General features: G+C 47.5%; 4 protein-coding genes across 4 annotated transcripts; 2 read left to right on the top strand and 2 right to left on the bottom strand.

Annotated features, from left to right (window-relative positions):
• Positions 1-229: 229 nt before the first annotated feature.
• On the bottom strand, positions 230-3,334 carry LOC145947569 (uncharacterized). Its single transcript, XM_083057365.1, has one exon. It carries the CDS (start codon positions 3,332-3,334, stop codon positions 230-232), a length of 3,105 nt encoding a protein of 1,034 aa, XP_082913491.1.
• A 3,575-nt stretch (positions 3,335-6,909) lies between these two features.
• On the bottom strand, positions 6,910-7,431 carry LOC145947568 (uncharacterized). The gene has a single exon (XM_083057364.1). It carries the CDS (start codon positions 7,429-7,431, stop codon positions 6,910-6,912), a length of 522 nt encoding a protein of 173 aa, XP_082913490.1.
• Positions 7,432-14,585: 7,154 nt separating this feature from the next.
• Positions 14,586-16,550, top strand: LOC145947567 (uncharacterized). Its single transcript, XM_083057363.1, has one exon. The coding sequence runs from the start codon at positions 14,586-14,588 to the stop codon at positions 16,548-16,550; it is 1,965 nt and encodes a 654-aa protein (XP_082913489.1).
• Positions 16,551-16,666: 116 nt separating this feature from the next.
• LOC145947566 (uncharacterized) lies at positions 16,667-17,353 on the top strand. Its single transcript, XM_083057361.1, has one exon. The coding sequence runs from the start codon at positions 16,667-16,669 to the stop codon at positions 17,351-17,353; it is 687 nt and encodes a 228-aa protein (XP_082913487.1).
• Positions 17,354-17,394: the final 41 nt, after the last annotated feature.

Below are 17,394 nucleotides of genomic sequence, written 5' to 3'. Positions count from 1 at the left end.
CAGAAGCGTAGGCGCAACCTTGCCGCCTGCCGCGCGACGTTGCCGACTCCTCCAGCGCCAGATCCAGGCCGACACGCGAAGTAGACGACGAAGATTAGAGAAACGGCAAAGCTCCGCAGGTTCCCGCACCTCGGCGACCACGTGGCATGTTGAAGGTCGCTGCTCCGGGAGATTCGTCTCTGAGAGGCCGACGCCCCTCGGCCAAGTGTCCGGGTGGCTGCAGAGGAAATCAGGTCCCCGCCACCACAGCGGATGACGCACCAGCTCTCTGGGCGATATCCCTCGGGAGGCGCAGTTCTCCTGCCGGGTTCTCTTGACCAGGTATGTGCCGCCATCGCGCCTCCTGGTTTTCGCGGTGGATCTCTGCGACTCGATTCGCTACATATGTTGTCCATCTTGCAGGGTGTCCTCGAATCCAGCCAAGCGCAACTGTGGAGTCCGTCCACAGGTGGACCGCTGACTTCTCCAGGCCCAGGGAGACGCGGACATGTTCGGCTAGTTTGGCTAAGAGGGCCGCCCCGCAGAGTTCCAGGCGGGGAAGCGATACACGCTTCAATGGTGCGACCTTGCTTTTCGCGACCACCAAGCTCACGCTCGGCCTTCCGTCAGTCTCAGCCCTGATGTAAACCACGGCGGCGAAGGCACGTTCGGAGGCGTCAGAAAACCCGTGAAGTTCCAAGGAACTGTGCGGAGCGTCGTGGTGCAACCAGCGTGGCAACCTGATGTCCTCGAGCACTGGTAGCTCCTCTTCGAGGCTGGTCCACAAGGCGGCGTCCTCCCCGGCCAATGGTGCGTCCCAGTCTAGCTGCTGCAACCAGGCAGACTGGATCAACAGCTTCGCACGCACGACGATCGGCGCCAGCCAGCCAAGCGGGTCAAAGAGACGTGCGGTTTGCGAGAGCACGGATCTCTTTGTGGGTGGAACGGTCGATGTCAGCCGCACGGACAGCGAGAAGGCGTCATCCCTCGGGTTCCAGCGGAGGCCCAGTACCGAGTGTTCGTCCGTCGGCAGTCGGGCGCCCGTCGTGGTGCCCAGTTGGTGTTCGCGAGGGATCTTCTCCAAGAGGCGATCGTCGTTGGCGGCCCATTTCCTTAGTGGAAAGCCGCCCGCCGTGCAGAGGGCGACCACCTGGTCTAGCAAGCTGCACGTGGCTTCCAGACTGGCCGCTCCGGTGAGTATATCGTCCACATATACGTCATGCTGTAGTACGTCGGCGCCCAGCGGGAAGCGGTCGGCTTCGTCGCTCGCGAGCTGACGCAGCACGCGGACGGCGAGATACGGCGCGCTCGCTAGGCCGTACGTCACTGTGTTGAGCTGGTATTCGCGGATCTGACCCTCTTCTCCCCACAGGATCCGCTGCAGGTCCCGGTCATCTGGATGAAGCTGGATCTGCCGATATATCATTTGGATATCGGCAGCGAACACGTAGCGATGCCGCCGCCATCGAGTCAACGTGTCAGCAAGCGATGGCAGCAGGTTAGGTCCGATGAGTAGGTGACCGTTGAGTGACGCTCCGGCGCCCGTGCGTGTGGAGCCGTTGAAGACCACGCGGATCTTAGAGCCGGCACTCGAACTCCGGAGCACTCCGTGATGCGGCAGGAAACTGATCCGGCCGCTTGGTGATGACGGCGCGGCTCCGACTGGCGACATATGCCCTAGCGTGCTGTACTCGCTCATGAAGGCGCGGTACAGCATCCCGAAGTCCCGATCGCGGTCGAAGCGACGTTGCATGACGTCGAGGAGGCGAGATGCAGCTCGGCGTGTGGAGCTAAGGTCCGGCAGCCCCTGGCGAAGCGGAAGTCGCACCTGGTAGCGACCGCCTGGAAGTCGTTCGTGCGTGCGCACGAAGTGGTCTTCGCACTCCTGCTCGTCAGCGGTCAGCGGAAGGACGGCACGGGGAGGCTCCTCTGCCTCCCAAAAGCGGCGTACGAGGTCAGCGAGGTCATCTGCGGTGGAGCACTGAAGCGATGACACGGGAGTCGCGACGTGGCAGGCTCCGACTAAGCCTAGCAATACCCAGCCGAAGCGAGTCAGCTGGGCACCTGGTTCTCGAGGGCCTCCTCGGCGAAGACCTTCCGGCAAGGCGAGGTCCAGGTAGACGTCGGCCCCGAGTAGCAGCTCCACAGGATCCTGGCGGTGGAATTCAGGATCAGCGAGGTCGAGGTCATCAAGGTGAGGCCACGAACGAGCCTCACCCTCTGAAGTACCGCTATAGATGGTGAGGCGCGGCAACACGAGCGGCGAGACGGCGAGTGCGAAGCGCTCGTCGCGAGAAAAGACGTTGACTGCCACTCGACCGCGAGAGGCTCCCGTCTGGACGCCACCCACTCCGAAGATGGCCACTGAGGATGGTGTCCGCGGCAGGCGAAGCCGCTGCGCCAGAGATTCCGCGATCAACGACGTTTCCGAACCCGGGTCGATCAGGGCGCGGGCCGCGTGACGAGTGCCCGCGCGATCGGCTACTAGCACGCACGCGGTAGCTAGCAGCGCTGGTCCGCACTCCACTGGCTGCCGTCGCGCAACGTGGACCGTCACCGATGAAGATGACCCTTCAGCAGGAAGGGCCACGGCTGTGAAGGCGTCATGCAGTGTAGTGTAATGTTTCCCGGAGCACGTGGCACAGGCCTTGGACGACTTGCAGTCGGCAAGCAGGTGTCGACCCAGGCAGTTCCAGCACCTCTGGTGAGTGTAAACGGCCTCTCGTTTTTCCTGCACGGTCTTCTTCTTGTAGAGCTCGCAGTATGCAATGAAATGGTCCTTTTTATAGAGTGGGCAGCTGCGGCTTGGATCGGACCCTTTGGTACCCACGTGACTGCTGCGAGAGGCGCGACTAGTCTTCTCCGGAGACTTGGTTGACGACCCGGACTTCACGGCCTGGAGGACCTCCCACGTCATGAGCTGCTCCTGTAGGAACTCTCGGAGCTTGTCATACGAAGGCGGCTCGGACGACTTGCCGAGGGAGCTCTCCCATTCCCGACGAGTTTCGGCATCCAGCAGCTCGATGACCAGGTGCACGAAAAGGTCGGTGCAATCGGAGATTGGACGCCCAATGCCCTTGAGAGCGCCGACTGTCGAGAGTACGCCGTGAAAAAGTCGGCGTAGTCCGTCGGCTGACGGAGTCTTCAACCGCGGCAACGAGGTAAACGCTGTCAGGTAAGATCTGACTAGAAGGCGCTTGTTCTCAAAATAGGTGCTCAACAGGTCCCACGCTTGTTCCAGGTTCTCCTCCATGGACGGCAGGTTCCTAATTAGTTGCTCAGCATCGCCCTTGACGCTTGTCTTTAGGTAGTGGAGCCTCTCAATTTTGGACAAGGATGGCTCCTCAAGAACCATCGAGCGGAACAGATCCCGGAAGGCTGGCCAGTCCTCGAACTTACCGCTGAACTGAGGCAGGTTGATCCGCGGCAAGGCCCTGCGCAACGGCGCGGTGTCTCGGGCCCGTTCGGCGAGCTCAGTTTCCTTCGGCTTGGTGAGTTTGTCCTCGAGCTCGCACAATTCAGAGCGCTGCGAGTAATATGCTGACTCTACCTTACTCGGCAGGTCGTCCGTCGTGTAGTCGTCCTCCTTGAGCTGCTTCCAGAAGGCGGCTCGGAGCTCTTCATGCTGCTCCACGAACTTCGCCCACTTATCGTCCAGGACGCGAATCGCGGTGCGGACGACGTGAACGGTTATCTTGGCCGCCCCGATCTTCTTCAAGTTCTCGATACTGCGCAAGATTCGCGCGTGAAGATCGTGCTGCGCGTCGATCATCTGATCCATCTCCATTTTTCTGTCACAGGTCACTGGACACGCTCCTGGTTACGGAACACGCACTCACTCCGACGGCGAAGTTCAAAAGGTGCCGGACGCGACGAAGACGCGGAAATCCGGCTCGAAGGACCAGCCAATGTGCAATATCGCGGCAAGTGAAGCGCGGTCAGTGCGCGAGCGAGTTAGACAAAGGAGACGGCACAGCACGGCACAAAAAAAGAAGAAGGTAAATTTCACACGACGAGAATATATTTACAGAACTATATACAAAAGTGCGTTTAATGTTGCTCGAAAGTAGCGACAGAAAAGCGCACGACAATTGCAAGAAGTGCAATCGATAGAACGATCGAAAGTGCTTGTGAAAAAGCGAAAAAAGCAAAAGCGTACTAATCTCGGTCTGTGCGTGTAGAAATCGACAAGACGAGTGCGAGGAAAAGGCGCCGAACAAACGGTCTTTATTCCGCTGACCTTCGAGAAGATTCTGAGACAAAATCACAGTATTTGTGATTTTGTAATATAAAGATATCGAATCCTCTCGAAAGTCGGAGGACAAAGCCGTTTGTTTTCGTCGTTATTGTTTTCGCCCACGGAACGGTTACTCGTGAGCGATTAAACGGCGGTGATATTTAGCGCGCGAACCGCGCGCTGCGACGCGATATAGCGGGGCGCGTCGTGGTGCCATTGGCGCACGGGCGGAAAGCGCGTGTCGCCGCGCCAAATTTGAGCGCGTTAATTGTCGCAACCGGCTGCGCGCTCGTTGCGAAGAGAACGTGCATCCGCGTTGCACCTTACACACACACATATAAGCACACCCTCTCCTTCTCTCTCTCTATCTCTCTATCTCTCTCTCTCTATCTCTCTCTCTCTCTAATCCGCAACAGATATAACTTCTACTCCAAAGCGAATAAAAACAGGCGAATGCAACAATTATTGGATGCCACTACTTCTACTCCGATACAAGATGTACAACCAAGGCAATTATTGCATGATAAGACGTCTATCGAGGAAATTTTCGAGACTTCACCTGAATCGCTTGTGACATCAATTCAACATTCATTACAAACATCTGAGGGTCAAAATTCATTGCGAAATCACCTGGGTCCACTTGCTCAAAAATATGTGGCAGCTATATTGAGTCAAGATAAAAATTCCAAGATGGATTACGTATACGGTGTTAAATTTATCGACAAAGGAATGATGCTCGGTAATAAAAATTTCGATGTGGATAAAAATGATAATATAATTATCGATGGCTCAAAATATGTTGGAACAGCAGGTCTTTACGAGTTGGTTTTCAAGAGAATTCCCGACGATGAAATATATACTGCAAATGACTTGCAAAACTACAAAAGTATATTAATAAGAACAAATGCGCACAGACGAAATGGTAATGTGAATCAGCCTGTATTAGGTAACAAGGGATACAAATATAAATATATAATCGCACCATTATTCTCTGATAAAAAATCTGGAAAAGGTATACCGCGTGCTATGATCTTAAACAATAATAAGATTGATTACGTGCATTGGAATGATCCCAACGAGTTGGTAGATCGTCTGCGATTGCTTGAAGCTTCACGTCAAGCCGGCAACAACGCCCACGATAATGAAATATTGTCGATTTTCGAGGAACTTTATGAAGCTGGTATTATTATAAAATAAGTTATACATCCACGATACGAGTCAGTCTGTCAATATAATATATATTAGTGGTATCGAAATGTCGATTAATAAATTTGGATTATCACTTGGAACGTCGAATAATAATTCATATTATCAATGGAATGGATTACTAAGAAATTACATGCGCGATAACACTCTGTGTCTAACAACCTCCGGCTATGACGCAAGGTCGCGCAAGATACGACGTGTAGCGCAACCGGAAGATGATAATGATGCAGCCAACAAACGATATGTCGAAGCGAGTGTCAAGCTTTTGAGAGATCAACAGAAAGAAATTGAGAAAAAAATAATCAGGCTTGAAAGGAATATGCAGGCGCTGTTATTAACGCTGGATAAAATGGTTGTAACGCAGCCTACATCAAAAGATACATAAAGAACTGTATGTGAAAATTATATCACATTATTACAAATATGCCTCGACCAAACACCTCTGAAAAGCAGCTACTCGTGGAGGAATTGCACGCTCCAGCGAGAAGAAATTTTCCGCGTAGACGCGTCATAGTACGTGGATACGACGATCTGTGGCAAGCTGACGTGGTCGAGATGCGTCCTTATGCAAGAGTCAACAAAGGTACAATTACATACTCACCGTCATCGATGTGTTGAGCAAGTATGCATGGGCCGTGCCGCTCAAGAATAAGAGCGGACGCGAAACAGCTGACGCTATCGCCGAGATAATTCGAGATAGCAAGAGATGTCCGAGAAACGTTCAAACCGATAGAGGAAAAGAATTTTACAATGCAAATGTGCAGAAACTCGTAAAAAAACACAACATCAATCATTACTCGACGTATTCTGTTATGAAAGCCTCAGTAGTGGAACGATTTAATCGTACTTTAAAGAACAATATGTGGAAAATGTTTACACTTAACGGCAATTACAAGTGGATCGACGCGCTGTCCCGACTCGTTGCAGAGTACAATGCACGAAAACATCGCACTATCGGCATGAAACCTATCGATGTTACTCCGGAGATTGCCGAAAAACTTTTAAATACGGTATACAGTAACGTAAAAATTGCTGCTCCGGCAAGATTTAAAGTAGGCTGTCAGGTACGCGTGAGTAAATTCAAGACCATCTTCGAAAAAGGTTTTACACCAAATTGGACTACCGAAATATTTAAAATTATCAAAGTGCAGAAAACTAATCCTGCGACATATATACTTGAAGATTCGCGCGGAAATTCCGTCGCCGGAGGATTCTACGAGTACGAGTTACATCACTTTGCAAATCCCGATGTATATCTCGTGGAAAAGGTTTTGCGGAAAAAAGGTGATGATGTTTATGTGAAATGGTTGGGACTGGATAAATCTCACAACTCATGGATTCATAAAAATAATGTATTATAAACATTTATTTAAAATATTTGTACACTGTTTATTTTACAATATATTTATCTAATAATTTTATAAATACAAATATACATATAATATACATATTTATACAAAATATACATATTTTACAACAAATATTATTTACAAAGGTATTTTGTAATGTCCCCATGGTAATGTATCAGTGGTTTCAGGTATGATATACCGCTTGTCATCGTGAGAACTTAGAGCAATTTTCGTCTCACGAATGGTGTATACTTCATGCAATTTCGATCTTATACATGACTGACTACGTGTCATTTCAATCTCTTCATTCAAACACCGCGTGTAATCATCAAACGTTATCGTTCTCGCGACAACGTTACTCTTGACACCTTTTACTTTTTTCGTATCTTTCTTGCCATCCACTTGCAAGGCATACATTTTTGCTCTAAGCCCTACAAATTCGGTCATAATCACACCGTTGTTTTCATCTTTCATTAGACCAGGTACCTTTTTATTCACGAGCGGTATACCGTACACATTGTCTGCAGTGTAATCGCTCTTATCAAATTTGTCGAGGTTGCGCTTTATATTCTCGTATACATCTTCACATTCGATGTGGTATATTAGGCTGTCTGTGTCGGTGTACATTACCCGGCATCTGTCACGATACAGCGGTGACATGTACTCATGATGAAATTCATATAAACATGTTTTGGAGATGTCGAGTATGCACATGCCAACATAGATTGGTTTATAAAATTTTACCTCGAGTTTGCGTAATTCGATAGCGATTAGATTTTCCGAAAAGATGCTTCTACTGTGGAAATTTGGTTTCGCAATCATTGCCTCTGCACCGTATCTTCCTTCCCAATGTGTGATAAGTTTTACATCAACCCAATTACGCACATTTTCCATCGTTTTGCCGAATACTGCATTATTCATCAATTTATATAAATTTTTTTCAAAATCATTTTTTGCTTGCGTTCTAAATTGCGTATTAAGTTCGATATAATTTCGAAGCCATGGAGATTGCGCGAATTGTAATATGCGATGTATCTTTGCAACGCGAAGGCCGTGACGCGTACATTGCTGCAGGTTGCGGTAATGTATCACATATCGCTTCTTGTCGTATAGCGTTGCGAGAAGCTTATCTTCCCGCTTGCCTGGTGGCTTGTCGCGTGTCGGGCAAAACGGTAGGTCAGTGTGCGTGTCGTGAAGATGTCGCGGATATTCTAAATCTACCTCGAGGATGTAGCCTGTGGGTGAATCGAGCGCGATAGATGATGTGTCGAAATTAGATACATCGTCGACCAATTGAAAATCAGCATAAGGCAATGGTTGACACATTGCCCATCCATACAAATTATTTACATCGAAATACATTAGATATGAAGATGGTTTCAATGGATCGTACGACTGCATGTACTTGTTATTAGCGTGTGCATATCTGTTTGAACATTGACTCAGACCGCCGCGTATACCCCGTTCGATAAACATTACCATGTCAACGTCTGTAAGTAATTCGAATGTAATTTTTGTGTGCTTTAACATGGCGTCCCACGTATACCCGGGGAGAGTATAGTAATACGCGGGGTCGAGCCCATAACTCTCGATACATTTATCCCGGAAATTTTCAAAAATGTCGGCTAATAACATAACACCAGTTTTTAAATATAAGTCGCTATATTCGCCCAGCGTTCGAATGGAGAACCGCTCCCCTACGTTTTCAGCGTGCGCGTAATCGTTCTCGGATACAGTGTCGCCGGTCAAGGAACTATAAAACGATTCGCGCGGTGGTAGACACGTATCATGCATCCTTTCAAAACAGTTGATGTATTCATACGGAAAGACACCTTTCCGTGTTAATAAATTGAAATTTTCGGTAGATAAATTTTGAAATTTCAATTGTAAATTTTTGAGTTTATCTTTACTTAGAAATGATGCCAATTTGTCGAGACTAGTATTGAGAAATTTATATGAATCGATAAAACGTAATTTTATGCAAGCTTTCCAATCTTTGTCATCGTTGGTACTATTGACAGTTTTTGTAAATGATATATATTTTTCTTTAGTTATTGGAAGTAATTCGATTCCCCCTTCGAACGCTGTAGCTATTTCCTTAATTATGAAATGTGAGTCGTAACCGGATAAATTATGAAATACTATTGGAATACAAAAAGAGTTTTTATAATTTAAGTTGCAATTTGAGTGCGCGGGACCTCTGTACCGCCCGGTCAGATGGCAATGATCGCGTACGCGTGTATCGTCATCTTGCATGAATGGTTTCTCGCATATATGACAATGCGTCGCGCTATGAAATTTTTCCCACTCGTCTGATGTTAAATTTACCATGGGGACATTAGTTGCTAAAATATTCTTTACGCGTATCGCTAAATTTTGTAGTTGTTCGGAAAACCACGAAACGCAATCTACACTACGACGAGAATAATACTCGGATAATGAATCATCATATGAGCAATGTACATAATATGCTATACTAAATACTTGGTGATGTTGATATAAATTCTTTTCTTCTTCCTTCTTATCCGTCTTTGTCAGCACACATTCGAGGTCAGCGTATACGACAAAAGGAAGTCGCTCTTTGCGATTAAAGTTGTTGAACGCGAGCCACTTGTCCTTATCGCTCGGTAACCGGATAGCGCAGTCATTCATCTTTCCGCAGTCTACCATATGTGACTGCAACTTGTCTTCCGAACCGAAATAATGCAGACATCTGTAAAATAACAATTATAAACACTTTATAATTATTTTATGATTATTTAATATATAATTTGCAATAAATATACATACCGATCGCAGATATATTTTCTGTCATTGTTTTTGCTCAATTGTGAGCTGACAAGTCGGGAGAGATTCTTGATCCAGGTGAAATGTCCAACGCTGTTGCTGTCTTCCACGTACAGCAAGTTGACGTGTCTGTCTTTCTTTTGCTCGCTGAGACGTATCGAGACAATGTTCTTTTCTTCGATGCTGTACACATTTATCGAAATGTTGTTTGATAGTTCAAATTTCTTAATTTGATTCACAGTCACTGGAAACTCAATGTCCTGGAGATTCAACACTGTTGTGTAATGGGGATATGAAGATTCTAGTTGCACATTTCTTTCGGCGGGGTACAGAGCAGCGACCACAGCCCACGCAAAACATGCATTGTCTTTTGATTGCACGTTCACCACCGCTTTTTTCATCATTATTTCTCGCGGCAATTTAATGTGACATCCCGCACGCATTGGATTATACTTGTTTATATTTACAATTGAATTGATTATTCGCGACAATGCCCAACCACTATCGCGTTCCTGAAATTCTTCTAGTGATGCTAGCGTGGGCTCGATAACGCGGTGATCGTACCAATCATGTAAATCGGAGGTGTGAAAGATTTCAAAGTTTTTTGTATTGATAGTTTTATTAGCACGCTTATCGCCCGACACGAACTCGCCATTAAACATAGTGTTCACTTTCACACTAGGGTATTTTTGCAATACTTTTTGCACGTGTCTGATCACAATGTCTTTGGCATCCTCTAGAAATTGACGAGGTTCGATGTGATTGCTGTTTATCACCGCACCAGTCAAGATGCGGCTCTCGAACGCCGTATCAATCTCTCGCCATATGAGTCCGATGTCTCGCGAACTGCTTCCGGCACCTGCGTGTACAAAACGTCTGCGTACCGAATTCTTCAACCCTTCGAGACGCGCGATTTGGGAGATAAGCGATTGTCGAACTCCGATCGGCAATCGTGGACGTTTTATTCGACTTTGTTCTTCCAGTGATTCGATGTATTCGTCACATTGCTGCTCCCACACAATATATTCTTCCACCGAATTCACCCTTGCGGCTTGCTCCAACAAACTTGCTTCCAATTGTGCCATTTTTGAGATGCTCTTGCTGAACCTCTGACAAAGATACTGACAGAGTATGCCTCCTTACCAGCATTTTTATTTGATCACTGACACTTGAAAAACTCGAATATGTTGCATTTTGCACATTTGACCTTGACAATAATTCTAACATTTCATTTGAGGATGATGTCATAGCAGCCGCCCATCGGGGCTTGAAAATTTTGAATATGTTGCATTTAGAACACCTGGGATTGATGTCATAGCAGCAGCTGTGCATTAGCGCTTAAAATTTTGAATATGTTACATTTTGCACATTTTGACCTTGACAATAATTCTAACATTTCATTTGAGGATGATGTCATAGCAGCCGCGCATCGGCGCTTGAAAATTTTGAATATGCTGCATTTTGAACACCTGGGTCTGATGTCATAGCAGTAGCTGTGCATTAGCGCTTAAAATTTTGAATATGTTGCATTTTGCACATTTTGACCTTGACAATAATTCTAACATTTCATTTGAGGATGATATCATAGCAGCCGCGCATCGGCGCTTGAAAATTTTGAATATGCTGCATTTTGAACACCTGGGTCTGATGTCATAGCAGCAGCTGTGCATTAGCGCTTTAAATTTTGAATATGTTACATTTTGCACATTTTGACCTTGACAATAATTCTAACATTTCATTTGAGGATGATGTCATAGCAGCCGCGCATCGGCGCTTGAAAATTTTGAATATGCTGCATTTTGAACACCTGGGTCTGATGTCATAGCAGCAGCTGTGCATTAGCGCTTAAAATTTTGAATATGTTGCATTTTGCACATTTTGACCTTGACAATAATTCTAACATTTCATTTGAGGATGATATCATAGCAGCCGCGCATCGGCGCTTGAAAATTTTGAATATGCTGCATTTTGAACACCTGGGTCTGATGTCATAGCAGCAGCTGTGCATTAGCGCTTTAAATTTTGAATATGTTACATTTTGCACATTTTGACCTTGACAATAATTCTAACATTTCATTTGAGGATGATGTCATAGCAGCCGCGCATCGGCGCTTGAAAATTTTGAATATGCTGCATTTTGAACACCTGGGACTGATGTCATAGCAGCAGCTGTGCATCGGTGCTTTGATTGGTTGAAAATAATATCGGATCAGCAATAATCCCCACCCCATCACAATGGATATTATGGATAAAATTTAAAAATAATTTAGTATCACATTGCTCAATCGATTGAAAAGGTTCTTTTAAAATGTACTCCGCCAGCATGAATTATTACGTTCCAGTACAAGAGAGCAATGTTTTGTGCAAGAAGAAATGTGACAAATAAGTTTCAATATTATCTGTTAAATGAATTTTTCAATAATGATTTTTAAATAATTTTTGAAATATTGTTCTAATTATTTTCAATAAAAATTTTTGTAGCGCTTCATCTCATCGTGCGGCTTATATACTTGGAAGAAGATACGTCTTAACCCCAACATCATACAAATATTTGGAAATAGGAATCAGCGTTGGAGCTGTATCATATGTGGAATTGGCTCTCGGTGATAATCGAGGCAATCAAATAATATTACCCATTGAAACATGGAAATCTCTAATGCGGAAACGAGCAGACATTGAGCAGCTAACTGAAACTCCGCTATGGATTAGTGATCTGACACTCGAAGCGGTTAACATGTATACTTCAAAAATTATAAAAATTACATTATCTGATAATTCTTTGTACATGAAACCATCAACGTTACTACATTTATTCGATTTCGACAAATGTATTGATCATATGTATTCCTGGCTGTGTGAGAATACTTATAGTGTTAATGAAAAATTTAAGCAATTTGTAAATATTTTACAATGTGATAATATCCGCGATGTGAGCAATGCCGCAAAGGCGATACGTGATAGTAATATGTTTAATAGCGAATCACTTATAGATTGTGAATTGATAACTTGTGCTATAAATGAAATTATTTATAATGCTTGCAACAAATAAATTATTTTACTGTTAAACTGTGTTTAATTATTTCTTCCCTGTCTGATATACATAGTCGACAAAACTCTCTGGAGATGTAGAAAAATGATGAGCTAGATGATACTCCAGTTAGAACAGAGAGATGAAGAGATGAAGAAAGATGTAGAATTAAAATCAAGAGGGGAGCAACATTATAATATATGTGTCGTGTCATAGAGTAGCAGACTTATACTCGCATGCTCATGCTGTGCGGTTGCATGAAACTGTAAGATATACTCTAATTGAAGGGAAAACGTGTTGTAAAGATGATAACTCTGGAGGAATACATTGAATTACTGGAACAACTTGTGTTGGTGACGGTTGCTGAGCTGAAAGAATGTGCTTTAATGGGATTGCATGAAATTGATAAAACGTTTTACTGTATGTGGGAGCCAGATTGCGATGGTTGTATCGATTTGCTAGAATGCCCGCAAGAACTAATGAGAATTTTCGGAATGAAAATCAACCCAAAGAAATTATTAATTAAAAATTTGCAATCACGGACAGCTCGAATCGCGCGACTTGAAGAAATAAGAAGATCGCTACGCAAACGTTACTTCGGTGCAGATACCAATGTTCCAGCACTATCGACGAATACTCCAGTAAATTCAATTGTGCAGGCATTACACGGGCGCGAAATAGGTTTGAAAAAACCTCATACCGATGCTCTAAAATATCAACTATGGTCTATGAAACTATGGGATGATCCGAAAAAACGCTCTCTCCTATTCCAGTCGAACGTTTCTAGATTTTCCTATGCTGAGCATAGAGAATCCTCTGAGGAGGAATAATTGTTGTAAGTATTTCTTTTCATTTATAAATTAATAAAATAATAAAATGACTCATAAAATTATTAAATTAATTAATAAAAACTTTTTTTCTGTTATGCAGGAGCCTTTCACGGCCGCTGCATCATCGTGCCGCGCCAACGTCCGCCGACACCCACCACCTCGCAGCCACCATCACGTTGCTGTATACATTTTACATTTTTATATTATTATTGTATTATTATATTTCATATTTTAAGTTTTATACTTTATATTTTATATTTAAATTTTATATCAATTTTATTATATTTATATGAATTATATTCATATTTTATATTATTCTTATATTCATATTTTTTATCATTCTTATATTTTTAAACACACACACACACACAAAATTGTATCATTGCACACACACACACAGTTATAAATAAACATTATTTTAAATATTAAATAAATGTATTTATTTTAGAATAAGTCCTCTCTCCCCTTCCTCCTATTAAAATCTTATTATTAATTAAAAATTACTATAAATATTATTAAAAAAAAAAAAAAAAAAGTTTCTCTTACGAACGCCTCTCTCTTTGCGTTCTCCTTCGCTGCATCAGCTATCGCGCTCTCCATCGCCGCATCATCTCGCTACCTCTCATCATTTCGCGCTATCTCTCGCGCTCTTGCGTCATCTCTATCGCGTGCGCCTCGCGCTCTCCTTCGCGAACGCCTCGCGTCATCTCGCTACCTAGCCATCTCGCACTATCTCGCGACCGCTATCTCTCTCCTTCGCGTGCGTCATCTCTCTCTCGCGTTCGCCTCGCGCTCTCCTTTGCGTTCCTCTCGCCCCGCGGACCCCTCGCGGACCCGGCTCCAAAATCGCGGACGCCACCCCCACCCCGCGGATCCTAAAATCGCGGACGCTTCCCTCTCCGCGCGGACCCCTCGCGGACGCTCCCCCTCCCCGCGGACCCCTCGCGGATCCTGCACCAAAATCGCGGACGCTCCCCCTCCCCGCGGACCCCTCGCGGTACATCGCGGTACATCGCGGACGCCTCCCGCGTGACGTCATTCCCCCTCCCCGCGTGACGTCATTCCCCCGCGCCCTGGGTTCCCCTCGCCCCTCACCCCCCCTCATTGCCCCGTAGTTAGAACCCGCCTAGTATATCTACTGTTATGCGTTCACAACTGACATCGTAAAAATGTTTAGACAGATCCTGGTCCACCCGGAGCAAACTCATCTGCAGCGTATCTTGTGGCGTCCGAATCCCATGGCCGAGGTTCGAGATTTCCGTCTACTAACGGTGGTCTACGGGACGGCACCGGCACCCTACCTGGCCCTCCGCACACTGATTCAGCTTTCGGACGATGGGCAACGGGACTATCCGCTTGGAGCAGCTGCCATCCGGACCAACTCGTACGTCGACAACATCCTTACCGGCGGTCACACTCTGGATCACGCGTTGGAGACCCAACGGCAGCTCGTCGCGCTCCTCAAGGATGGAAGTTTTGAGCTAAGCAAGTGGGCCTCAAATGTACTGGAGCTGTGTCCGGTCGACGGCTCGACGTCGAAGCTGTTTCATGACCGCGAAGGAGTGAGCACCTTGGGCGTGCTGTGGAGTCCAACAGATGACAGCTTCGCTCTACGCGTTGCACTGACGGCGAGGACGGCCGGCAACACTAAGCGGACCATCTTGTCAGAAGTGGCCCGCTTCTTCGATCCGCTAGGCTGGGCTTCGCCGGTGCTGGTGTTCGGCAAAATATTCATCCAGGACTTATGGATGACCGGAATCGAGTGGGATCAATCCCTGCCCGAGAAACTCCAGTCTTCATGGACCGGGTTTGCAGGAAGCCTGCCACGCTTGGATCGACTGACCATTCCCGGTTGGGTCGGGTACCACGACACGAAAGGTTCCGTCGAGCTACACGGATTCTCCGATGCATCTAGCCGTGCCTATGCGGCTGCAGTATATCTCCGGTGCACCGATGACGCTGGCTACGTCTCCGTGCGACTGCTGGTCGCCAAAACTAGGGTCGCCCCGGTCAAGCCGGTCTCCATCCCGCGGCTAGAGCTGTGCGGCGCCCTACTGGTCGCCAGACTCCTCCGCGCCACAGCCGAGGGCCTTGATCTCGTTGACGCTCCGATTCTCGCCTGGACGGACGCTATGGTCGTGCTGGCCTGGATCCGCTCTCACCTTTCCCGGTGGAAACCCTTTGTCTGCAATCGAGTAGCAGAACTACAAGGCCTCGTGCCGCCTCAGAGCTGGAGATATGTGACGACCGCGGACAACCCGGCGGATACAGCAACCAGGGGGATCACGCCTGACGACCTGTCTGACTTGACGCTTTGGTGGGAGGGACCGCCCTGGCTGAGCGACCCCGACTATATTTGGTCGGCACCGGACGCTGGGGATTCTCGGATGGGAGAGGAGGAGTTGCGAGTCGTCGCGCTTCCCAGAGAGGACCACCCTGTCCTCCTCCAATTCTCATCCCTCCCACGCTTACTTCGTACCACAGCTCTCTGTTTCAGATTCTGTCACAATGTACATAACCCACAGGATAAGCGGTCCGGATTCATCACACAGAAAGAATTGGACGCAGGTCGCCAACGCTGGGTTCGAATTGCGCAGCTGTCGGACTTTCCGGACGAGATCGCGAAGCTGAGCCGGTCGCAACCTCTTCCTGCGCGCTCACCTCTTCTACCTCTCCGACCGTTCTTGGACTGCCAAGGGCTGCTGCGTCTGGGTGGCCGCCTCCAACATGCGCTGCTGCCGTACGCGGAGAAGTATCCTCTAATCTTGGCTAAGTCCAACCACCTCACGCTCCTGTTCGTCCGCGAGGCACACGTCGCCTCGCTTCATGGCCCTCAGCTTACCCGCAGTCTTCTTTTGAGGCAGGTTTGGATTCTCCAGGCCAACTCTCTCGTGCGGGATGTCATCCACAAGTGCGTTCGTTGCGCTCGATTCAGGGCCGTCATCGCTGAGCAGCAAATGGGCCAGCTGCCAGCGGAACGAACGCGTCCCGGCCGACCCTTCCAGTCATCCGGAGTTGACTACGCTGGGCCGGTCCCTCTCCGTACAACGAAGGGACGGGGCCATAAGGCCATTAAGGGATATATTTGTTTATTTATTTGCCTGTCTTCCACCTCGAAGTGGCTTCTGATCTGACGACTGACTCCTTTTTAGCCGCCTTCAAGCGTTTTACCTCCCGAAGGGGTCCTTGTCATCACCTGGTGAGCGACAACGGAAGTAACTTCCAGGGAGCCGCACGCGAGCTCCGCTCAATGTTTAGGGCTGCCTCTGCATTCTACAACGAATGCGCCGCCAGCCTAGCTAACCTGGGCACCGACTGGTCCTTTATTCCGCCCGGAGCGCCTCACTTTGGAGGTCTTTGGGAGGCCGGGGTCAAGTCGGTCAAGTATCACCTGCGGAGGATTATCGGAGAGCATTCCCTCACGTACGAAGAGATGTCAACGCTGTTGGTCCAGGTCGAGGCGTGCCTCAACTCACGTCCTCTGCACGCACTCAGCAACGACCCGGCGGACTTGACCGCCCTGACCCCAGGTCATCTTCTGATTGGAGAGCCGCTGATCAACGCCCTCGAGCCGTCTCTATTGGACGTCGACCAAAAGCGCCTGTCGTCGCGATGGGCCCTAATCTCAAGCATGCGCGACCATCTCTGGAAACGATGGTCAGCCGAATACGTGCATCACTTGCAACAACTAAAAAAATGGAGAAAGAGCTGTCCCAATCTCGCGGTTGGCAGCCTCGTGTTAATCAAGAACGAGTTGCTGCCGCCCGCGAGATGGGCCCTGGCACGAATTACGAAATTACACCCGGGCCCGGACGGACTGGTTCGCGTGATCAGCCTGAGGACCGCCAGCGCCGTTCTCAAGCGCCCTGTAGCTAAATTGTGTCCGCTTCCGGTGGAACCACCACCTGGTGACCACGCCGATAGTGGTCCTGCTTGAGCTTCATCAGGTTGTAATGTTGCCGCTGGAAGGGTCATCGA

Source organism: Prenolepis imparis, unplaced genomic scaffold, assembly GCF_030444845.1.
Source record: "Prenolepis imparis isolate NDT839.2.m4 unplaced genomic scaffold, iyPreImpa1.0 SCAF_100, whole genome shotgun sequence".
Classification (NCBI taxonomy): Eukaryota; Metazoa; Arthropoda; class Insecta; order Hymenoptera; family Formicidae; genus Prenolepis; species Prenolepis imparis.
The sequence above is the reverse complement of the archived record's forward strand: the minus strand, read 5'-3'. Positions and strand labels throughout refer to the sequence as shown.